The sequence below is a fragment of the Hyaena hyaena genome, unplaced genomic scaffold (genome assembly GCF_003009895.1).
Source record: "Hyaena hyaena isolate Hyena2069 unplaced genomic scaffold, ASM300989v1 scaffold_609, whole genome shotgun sequence".
NCBI lineage: Eukaryota > Metazoa > Chordata > Mammalia > Carnivora > Hyaenidae > Hyaena > Hyaena hyaena.
In genome coordinates, this window is record NW_024081240.1 from 297,539 (window position 1) to 307,258 (window position 9,720).

Below are 9,720 nucleotides of genomic sequence, written 5' to 3' on the forward strand. Positions count from 1 at the left end.
CTTGGTAATTATTACAACATTTCAAGCTTTTAAACTATTATATGTATGTTGATCTGTAATCAGTGATTATGACTCACTGAAATTCCAGATGATGGTTAACTTTTTAGCAATGGAGTATTTTTTTAGTTTAAGTACACAGCACTGTTTTTTAAGACATAATGCTTTTGCACACTTAATAGCATACAGTATACTGTAAATGCAACTTTTTAAACAATTTTTAATGTTTATTTATTTTCAAGTGCCAGCAGAGGGGCAGTGAGAGGAGACACAGAATCTGAAGCAGTATCCAGGTTCTGAGCTGTCAGCACAGAACCTGACATGGGGCTTGAACCCACAAACTGCGAGATCATGACCTGAGCCAAAGTTGGACACCTAACTAACTGAGCCATCCAGGCACCCCACGTAAACATAACTTTTATATGCACTAGGAAGCCACAAATTCGTTTGACTCATATTACTGTGATTTGTTTTGTTGTGGTAATCTAGAACCAAACCCACAATATCTCCAAGGTATGCCTATACTTGGCCCTAGATTCAATACTATTTTAGTATTCACTAACAAATTTTAAACACAAGACGTGAAAGATCATTTTTTTTCTTGTAACTTTATCTCAGAAACAATTAAATACAAAACTCATGACTCACTAAGGTAAAATTTGCAATGTGTAGATCTGGTAAAATATTATCAGATATGCTCTATAGAAGCTGGGAAATCACTATCCCACATATGTGGGAAATCACATTTCTCATATATTCTTGTGTGTTGTCTACTTTTTCCATTATAACCCTTACTGTATTAATCACAGTTATTTTAGATTTTTTGTAAAATAATTCTGAAATCTGTGTCATACCCAAATGTGCACCTGATGCTTGGTTTGTCTATTCAGATTGCCTTTTTCTTACCTTTTAGCATGCCTTGCATTTTTATTTTGAAAGTCAAATAATAATAGGAGTATTATAAGTATTATAATAGGAATATTAAAAGTAATAGGAACTGAAATAAACAGATGTCTAGTGTGAAGGCTATGTTAACCTGGCTAGGTGTTGGGCTGTGTTTAATATTTACTGTAGCTATACATGTCAGAGGCTTTAATTTCCTCTAGGTTCCTTGTTTTTGTCTCCTCTAGTGTCTCTTTATTTTCCTCTTTTTCATCCCAAATTTCTAAAAGAGTTTGGTCAGGTCAGAGAGACACCTAAAATGGGAAATTTAAGAGAAAAGACATTCACTCCTCTACGAGAAGAGATCTGGAAGGGCTATATGTTAAGGAGTGACTAAGGTTTCCACTTCAAGCTCACAAACTATCTGGATGTGGTGGTGAATCTTGTGTAATTACTTTACCTTTGATGAGCATGCTGTGGAGGCTATGCTTTAGTTTCTTGAAGAAAGTGCCATTTTTTAGCCCATGGAAAGCACTAGAAAAGTTTAACAGTGGGGGAACTACCCAATTTGGTAATTTAAGTAGTCAGTAGAGGACATTGATGCAAAACAGTAAAGACTGGAATCCATTATGATTTAAGTGACATTCCAACACATATAGTCTTACAGCCAACTTCCCTAGGAAATGGTCCTCAGTAGGGTTTTAATTCAGTCAGGTACAGATTTTGGCAGTCTCCCAGTGGAGATCTCCCAATCAGAAGTGGCTAGACTAGAGATGTGGAGGGGATCACATCAGACCAATGACGAGGAAACCTCACACGGGAGTCTTAAGATTGGCAGATGTGCTGGTCATTTAGGTGGCTCTCCCTTGCCCATGACAGACAACTTTGTATAAGGACAGGAATAAAGAGAGGGCATCCAGTTTCTGGGTCTTATTACCATTCCACCTAGGGTACTAACTTCCAACCAAAACCAAGGCTTTCTTTTCTCCATAGAGTAGCACAGGGAAGAGGATTGCAATCCAAGCAATCAACATGAAAGTGTTCCAATAAGACCATATTTCTCGAAAAGCCCCTGAAATAAGAGTAAAGGCAAAGATAAAATATACTCACTGAATTTGTACCGGCTTAGAATCCTGATGAAAAGACTCGAAGCCCCACATTGGGGGCCAAATGATGAAGTTTTGAGGTGTTGAGGGAAGTCAGTGGCCAAGAAAGAATTCTTTAAGATGTCTTTGGTACAAATAGGTGATTTTGTTAAACCTCAGGGACAGGACTCATGAGCAGAAGAGCTGTGCTGTTAAGTGTTGAGGGAGGCGTTTTATGGAGTAGGGGGAGATAAACTCAAGAGGAGTTCCTAAAGGGATTTTCATATGCTAAAGACTCAGGCTATTGGAGGCCTAGCTGTTGTGAAGATAAGGTTGTTTTTCCCTCAGACAGTGCATTAACATTAAGACATCTTTGAGTTCTTGGACTTGAGGTTGTTGAAGGGATAGCCTTTTTCTGGTAAACTGGTGGAGACTCTTATCATTTTAGCCATTTATTTTTTGGCATTTCTCGGTTTTGGGTAGCCAGGAGCGTCCAAAGAATATCACACATTGCCCACAGTTGGGGCACACACAGTGGGGGCAATATGTGATATTCCTTGCTGGGTGGTGGGGATTGTATGCTTGTTTGTGCTTTGTCCCTCAGACAGCCTCATGCTCCCTCATCAATATGATGAAAAGGTGAAGTAGGAAAATAGGATGGCAGAATAGGGCAGAGAGACCTGGAGGCCTAGGAGAAATAGAGGGATGTTCTGGGCTTGTAGGTAGGAGAGGGGCTATGGGCACACTCTCTTCAATTGTCCCCTCCCCCACCCTCAAGAACCTTTTGTGACTTTTCAGTGTTCTATGATGTAAGCCTGGAGAGTATATATGGTCCAGCATCTGTACACTGGGATCTTAGTTACCTATAGGCAGCTTTGTGATTCAGTTACCTATAGTCAGCTTAGTGATTATCTCATTTCTGAATAGCCCTACTGAAAACTATGTTGTGCTTTAGCTCAACATGCTGGGAGACTGACCCCAACTTCACCATCTTGTGTGGGTTGGGGTTGCTTCTTCTGTTCCTGTGCTACCTGATAGAGATTCCATTTCCAACCTGGAACATGAAATCCATCCAAAAGGTAAGGAATCCTGGGGGATCCCTCAACAGACATTATTATTGTTTCTATTTCTTGTCCCAAATTTTAAATTTTTTTTAAAAGTTTTTTATTTATTTCTGAGAGAGAGAGAGAGAGAAAGACAGCGTGAGCAATGGAGGGTCAGAAAGAGAGGGAGACACAGAATCTGAAATAGGCTCCAGGCTCTGAGCTGGCTGTCAGCACAGAGCTCAATGCAGGGCTTGAACCCTAGAACCACGAGATCATGACCTGAGTCAAAGTCAGACACTTAACCGACTGAGCCACACAGGTGCCCCTTCTAGTCCCAAATTTTAAAATGAGTTTAATAGGAACAGACACACCTCAAGTAGGAAGTCTAAAAGAACATTCTCTCCTCTAGGAAAAGAGATCTGGCAGAGTTAAGGGCTAAAGAAGTACTCAGGTTTCCACTTGAAGCTCACAGACTATCTGGGTATGGTGGAGAGACTTGGATAAAATCCTAAACATAGGGATTCTGTAGTCCTAGTTGAGGTTTAGAGAGTATGGGATTTGTGTAAGAGAACAAGGTTCCCCAGCATTTGATCATGGGTCTCCTTTTCATGTGAGGTATCACTCAATCAAGCCTTCATGTTGGGCTGATAGAAGCCTGCTGAGCCTCTGAAACACACTGAGCAGAGACTAGGGTCCTAGCTCTGTCCCAGGATACAGGGAAGCACAGATGTGACTGTTGATCCTCAGGTTTGTTTTTTTTTTTTTTAAGTTTAATTTGAGACACACACACACACACACACACACACACACACACATACACGTGAGTGGGAGAGGGGCAGAGGGAGGGAGAAAGAGAATCCCAGGCAGGCTCTGACCTGACAGCACAGATAGGGGGCTTGAATTCATGAACAGTGAACAGAGATCATGACCTGAGCTGAAATCAAGTGTTGAATGCTTAACTGTCTGAACCACCCAGGAGCTCTAAGAATGTCTCCATTTCTGAGAGAAAAGTAAGAGATGAGTCACAACCCCTCATTCTTTTATTTTTATTCTAGCGTCAAGACAGAGCCGAGAGGAGGAGGAATGATGGTACACTGCAAGGTAAGGTTCTACTTATTCCACCTGAGCTCTCCAAGGATGACCCTTTCTGTCCTTTCCATGAAGTTCCAGTTCCAAGATTTCTGAGGATGTCAGCTGAAAGACATCATCCCCTCCAAAAATGGAGGCCTCAGAACAGTCAGAACTGGAGGCCTTTAGATTCCTTGCTCTGCCCACCCCTGAGTATGGGGCCATGATGGAGCCGGGCAATGGGTGTTGCCCAATGGTAGCCCTGTGAGATGTCAAGGGTCAGAACTTTTCTGTCTTGATTTTTTGAAAGACCTGTAACATCAAGGATACTCAGGATTCCTCCCTGAGGTACTAACCACTGACTTCTGTGCTTCACAGAGGTAGTTTGAGCATCACATGACATAATGTAAATGAAATACTTTAATACTAACAAGTATCACATCATTGACCATTTGACTTCATCTATGGTTATTGGAATATTCAGAATCTAATACCCCAAGGGTTTCTCATAAAGGGAATCATATATAACACCTATGTTTCTACCTTCACTACATATAACCCGCTCTCTTGGTTTCCCAGGTTGGAAATGCAGTCAGAGAGAAGAGGAAGAGCTAAGGAAGCAGATGTCTAATTGGAGGAGGTGACTACTCTTTCCCCTTCTATCCTGATCCCTCCTAGAGCATGATTTATGCAATTGTATGGATTCAATGTAATCTGCCAGTCATGGGAGGGGGGAGCCATACAAATGGGTATGTGAATGAGGGCCTTGGGGTGAAGGCTACTGACCATATTATGATGTTATAAATGTGGGGCATTGTGAAGGGGCAGCAGGCTTCAGGCCGCCCCTCTTTTGGCATGTCAGTAGGTCCTCCTTTCCTTGTTCTCTGGCCCTGGCTGCAGCTTTGTACCTCCTTATCTCCTGCAGCCCCCTAGGTCGGCATTATGATATCATCCACATTCGTCAACTGTTATGTCCAGATCCCTTCTGTGAGGTGTGTAATAATACCACTGCTGAGATCAATTGTCTGCTGTACCCAGAGGCCCTGGAAGATGCTACTCCTTTGGTTTCCACAGCTCCTGTGACTGACTCATCGTTCACATTGTCTTCTGCTTTCTCAGCAGACCCTCCAGGACACCTAATATCAGCTTCTCTGCCTGATCCTCCCCCACCACCTGCCTCCACCTTCCTACCTAACCCAATGACCCTCTTGGCTGACCTTTTTCCACCCTCACCACCGGATCACTCTTTGCCACCAGAGCCTTTTCCTCCCTTGGAATCCAATTTCCCTGACGATCACTTCCCACCCCAACCTCTTGCCTTTTCCCATCTCCCACCATATCATGCTCAGAAAGAGGACCCTGTTACTCAACCAGAGGCCAATATGTCTCTCAATACCATCTTCTCTCTTGATCCCACTCTTTCCCAAGATGTCAACTCCTTATCAGAGTTGTCCCAGACACTGAATCCCACTGAGACTTGTGCTTGTCATGTTGCATCACCAACCCTGTCTGTTTCACCACCACCAGACTGCACTTTAACTGTGACTCAGTCTAAATCCATTTCCATCACCCTGAAGCCTATTCCAGAGAACTCCTCTCCAGATGGCCATGTTGTGCTGTCCACTCATATTTCCAAAATCAAAGACATTGACCATGCAACCTTGTCTGCCTCAGACTTCTCTTGGTGGAAAGCTCATCACAAAGACTTCTTCTCTTCTACCTTGGCTCAATGTGATTTCAGCCAAGAGTTTCTTGCCCTCCATTCTTCCAAGGCTGTTTCCAGGGGAGACCCTGCAGCCAACCTTGTAGAGCCTGGCAACCTCTCTTTCCTGAGCCCTGAAGTCCTGGCACTTCTGGAGGAACAAGTCCAAAAGAGGGGTGATTTCCTGATATGGAAGGAAAAAAAGAAGGGTTCTTTTCCAAAACAACTTGGGCCAGACTACACACTAAATTCTTCAGGAAAAGTGTCAGAGTCAATTGCTGACAAACATGACTTGGCAGCCTCCCTTCCTTTCTGGAACAGCAAAGACAAATCAAAGGAAATCCATGTGCATCCACAGCCCCCATATCTTACAACCTTGGCAGAGGGCAATTTACAGCAAACACCTATCCAGCTCTTCTGGGGTCTCCCAACTCTGCATAGCGAGTCCTTGCCCTCTGCTGCCCATGTCTCAGATGATTCTGCCTCAGTTTTTACTTTCAATAGAATCTCTACCTCCACAGACCAGGAATCCCCAGTCCTTCTCCATCCACTTACTCTAGGCTCACCTGAGATCCAGCCTCAACCCTTGACTCAAGCACAGCCTCAAAGCCAGCCCCAACCCCAGCCCCTACCTCTCACTCAAGTCCAGCCTGAGGTGTACCTTCAAACCCCACTCCCAATCTTGCTATCTAATCCTCTACCCCAGATTAAGATCTGTGGAGTATGCTTTCATAGACCCCAGAGTGAATCAGAGTCTCTCATCTCCTCTGAAATTCAACACCTAGAATGGAACTTGTTGCAGAAGCAACAGGAACATTTGTGGGGTTTACCCAGTGTGGTTCAAAGATCCCATGAGGACTTCTGTCCTTCAGCTCCTAGCCTATCTAACTGCCAGGCCTCCCAGGCCCATGGTGCATTTTCTATCCTTCCTGGACTGTTTCCTCTCAGTGATGAGGTTCGTAAGAAACTAGAGCATCACCTGAGAAAGAGGCTCATCCAACACCGGTGGGGCCTTCCCCGCAGGATCCATGAGTCTCTATCACTGATAATACCTCCGAGGAATTTTTCAGAGAGACCTGAGATGCAGCACTCTCATGGACGCCCACAGATCTCTAAGAGTCAGAGTAGCAAAACTCTAAATGTTGGGTTGAGCCAACCTGAAAGCTTCCATGAGAGGGACTCGGAAAGGCTTCAGCTAGAGGAGGCCAATGGGAAGGATCTGGGAAACAACCCAGAGGATGGACCAAAAGATCATCAGTTTAGTGACCCAGAGAGCTCTTTAGATAAGGATATGGGGTATGATGTGGAGAAAGCACGTAAAAGCCTGCATGAGAAAAATTCAAGGGCATCTGTGGGGATTCTAGGTTGGAGACAACTTGAAAATCTCCTGAAAACACATTTGAGCAAAAAGTCTGATGAGATCAATGAGGGTCGGCTCCCCGAGACTGTACATATTTCATGGCGTACTATGAAGGAGACATTCCTTCCTTCTAAGAAATCCCATATTGAAATACAGCAAAGAGTTCTGCCACCATCAGTGGATGGGGACTATGGCCTGAATACCTCCCAGGAGCTTTCCTTTATTGAATCTACGACACAACAGAGGCTGGAATCCCATATCAAACAATTTCATAGGAGGATGGTACAGGGCCTTCCCCCCAAGGTCCTTGAATCCATAGATATCTTTATATTGAAAGAGGCCCAATCCTAGTCCTTATCCCATTCAAAGTTTCCCTCCTCAACTAACTGGATTTCTGAGGCCATCTCTAAATCTGGGGTCTTCAAGTCCCATAGAGGAAGCTCTAAATCTCTCCATGGAGACAAAGTAAACAGCAAATTCGGCCCCATCCTGGGCCATTCTCTCCCTGCCACCCCAACTGTGGGCAAGGAAGGCCAGAGAATCCTGGCAAAATCACCTGCTCATATCAACCATGAGCTGGCAGAGGATGCTCCGAAAATTAAGGATGGCAGACAGACTCTTCAACCTTTCAGACACAGCACCATACACAAAGTGAGTCAAAGACTGACTGCTAGCCAATAGATGGCTCTCAAAGCAGCCCACAAAGCAAGCTGGGGTCAGATGTGAGCCAAAGGATAAGACCATAAATCCCAATGACAGAGTAAAAATGCACCACCACAAAACAATGAAGAATCCAGAACCCATTCCCATGCCCAAAGTGTCCCAGGGAGATATTCAGGGTTGAGGAACTTGGTGTGTGTCAATCAAAAACTAGAGATATCTTGACAACCAGCAAACCAAGAAGCCCCCAAATGGTCAATGTGAGTGTAAATAAGGTCAGACCTGTGACCACTAAAAGCCATCCACAAAACATATCAATTCCGCAAGATCATAAATTAACAGTCCTTAAAGAACAACTGTATAAGGAGTTCAAGCTTAAACTGGAGCAAAGAGAGCATAGCTGGGCCCAGAGCCAACACAACGACCTGCCCCTCTTGATTCACAAGCCCTCTCTGACTCATAACCAGGTTGACTCCAGTGGGGACAGGGGAGCTTCCCAGGTGCTGCACATCCATCCTGAGGACACAGGAATTAGTATGGGACAGCAGCAGGAGCCTTGGGTCCCTAAACATGTCTTAAGGAAGCACCAGCACAAGTATTTCCCACCAGCTACAGAGACAATGAGCCCTTCGTGCTCTAAAGCACAGAAGTTTGGTAGAGGGGATGCAGAGTTGGGGACATACCAACTCATAAGGAAGAGGTTCCCTACTCAGGATGTAGAACTGCAGGGGAAGCTTGGGAGCCAGTCCTCCCACACCCTATGACAGAAGGGTCAGCCTCACCATGAAAGCTCTTTTAGAAGAAAAATGAGCACTATTTTACATGCTTTAAATCTAGGAGTAAGTGCAAAAGATCAGAAAACTCCCAGGAAAAGGGCAGCTTCCTCTCTGTGCAAAGCAGAGGCATGGTTCAAGGTAGAGCTGCCTTTACTGGGATGACAGAAGCTCAGAAAAATCAAGAAAAATATTGAGAAGCCTCTAGAAGATAAAATGGAACATCGGTATGCAATAGATAGCATCTGCCCTCAACAGCTCCTTTTGTCCCCAGCCAGGTTTGGGAAAAATCAAAAGGAAGCATAAGCACAGGCCCAGACACAATCTGTCCTGGGACGTACTTTCAACTACAGGGCTTCCTCCTGTAACAAGATAAATACCAAGTCCTGCCACCAAGAAGCTGTCTTTGTGGGTCACAGTCATTCTCCAAGTATTAGATCAGAGACAAGGTCAGCCTGGGCACTTAAGCTGTGGCACTTAAGGACCAGCTATTGTGTCAGAACCATTGCCTGTCTGTGCCCCACAGGGAGCCTGTGCCCCACACATGCCACACCTGCAGGCCTCAAGCTGGCCAGGGGCCTTCAGCCACTCTCACCACTGCTAAAGGCATAGTATTCAGATATCTGTCTCTATGATTTAGAAGGAAAAGCCTTCTCCAGAATTTCCAAGGGAGGGAAATATCCCACCCCAAATCCCACAAGATAATCCCTTGATTCTCTCCAATAAATATTTCTCTAATAGTGATGTCTGTACTGTGTACTGTTTGGGGGCATGGGTTTTGGGTAGTTCAAGGCTTTGTGTTAGTTCTGTTGCTGCTGATTGCTTCAAGGTGACCAGTCTCCCTGTTGAGGGGGTTCTCTTGGGAGACCATGTACTCAATGCCCATTTCCTCTCTGATGAAGTTTGAGGAGATGGGCTCTGTCTGCTGCCTCTTAGTAGCTCTCTCCTTTACCCTCGTTGAACATTTTACACCCTTCAGAGCAAGTCTTCTATATCTGAAGAGGATCAAAGACAGATAGAGTTTTCAGAAAATAATGATAAGCCACTGTTTCTCCTTTACTGCTAGTGTTACAGTGGCTTCCAGTTACCAGAGGATCCTACAGGTGGGTGAACTCTGAATGGGAGAGTTTAGGCTTGTTGGGATAGG

At 44.5% G+C, this 9,720-nt stretch overlaps 1 protein-coding gene across 1 annotated transcript in view; it reads left to right on the plus strand.

Annotated features, from left to right (window-relative positions):
• The window catches only part of LOC120248743 (spermatogenesis-associated protein 31D4-like), a 58,814-nt gene extending 49,501 nt beyond the window's left edge, over positions 1–9,313 (plus strand). The window contains 10 exon segments of the mRNA XM_039257203.1: positions 2,920–3,043; positions 4,066–4,199; positions 4,593–4,718; positions 4,979–4,991; positions 4,993–7,479; positions 7,510–7,808; positions 7,810–7,984; positions 7,986–8,555; positions 8,600–8,749; positions 8,751–9,313. Of these exon segments, the coding sequence (XP_039113134.1) occupies positions 2,920–3,043; positions 4,066–4,199; positions 4,593–4,718; positions 4,979–4,991; positions 4,993–7,479; positions 7,510–7,808; positions 7,810–7,984; positions 7,986–8,555; positions 8,600–8,749; positions 8,751–8,879 (4,207 nt within the window). The 3' untranslated portion in view covers positions 8,880–9,313.
• The last annotated feature ends 407 nt before the right edge of the window (positions 9,314–9,720 follow it).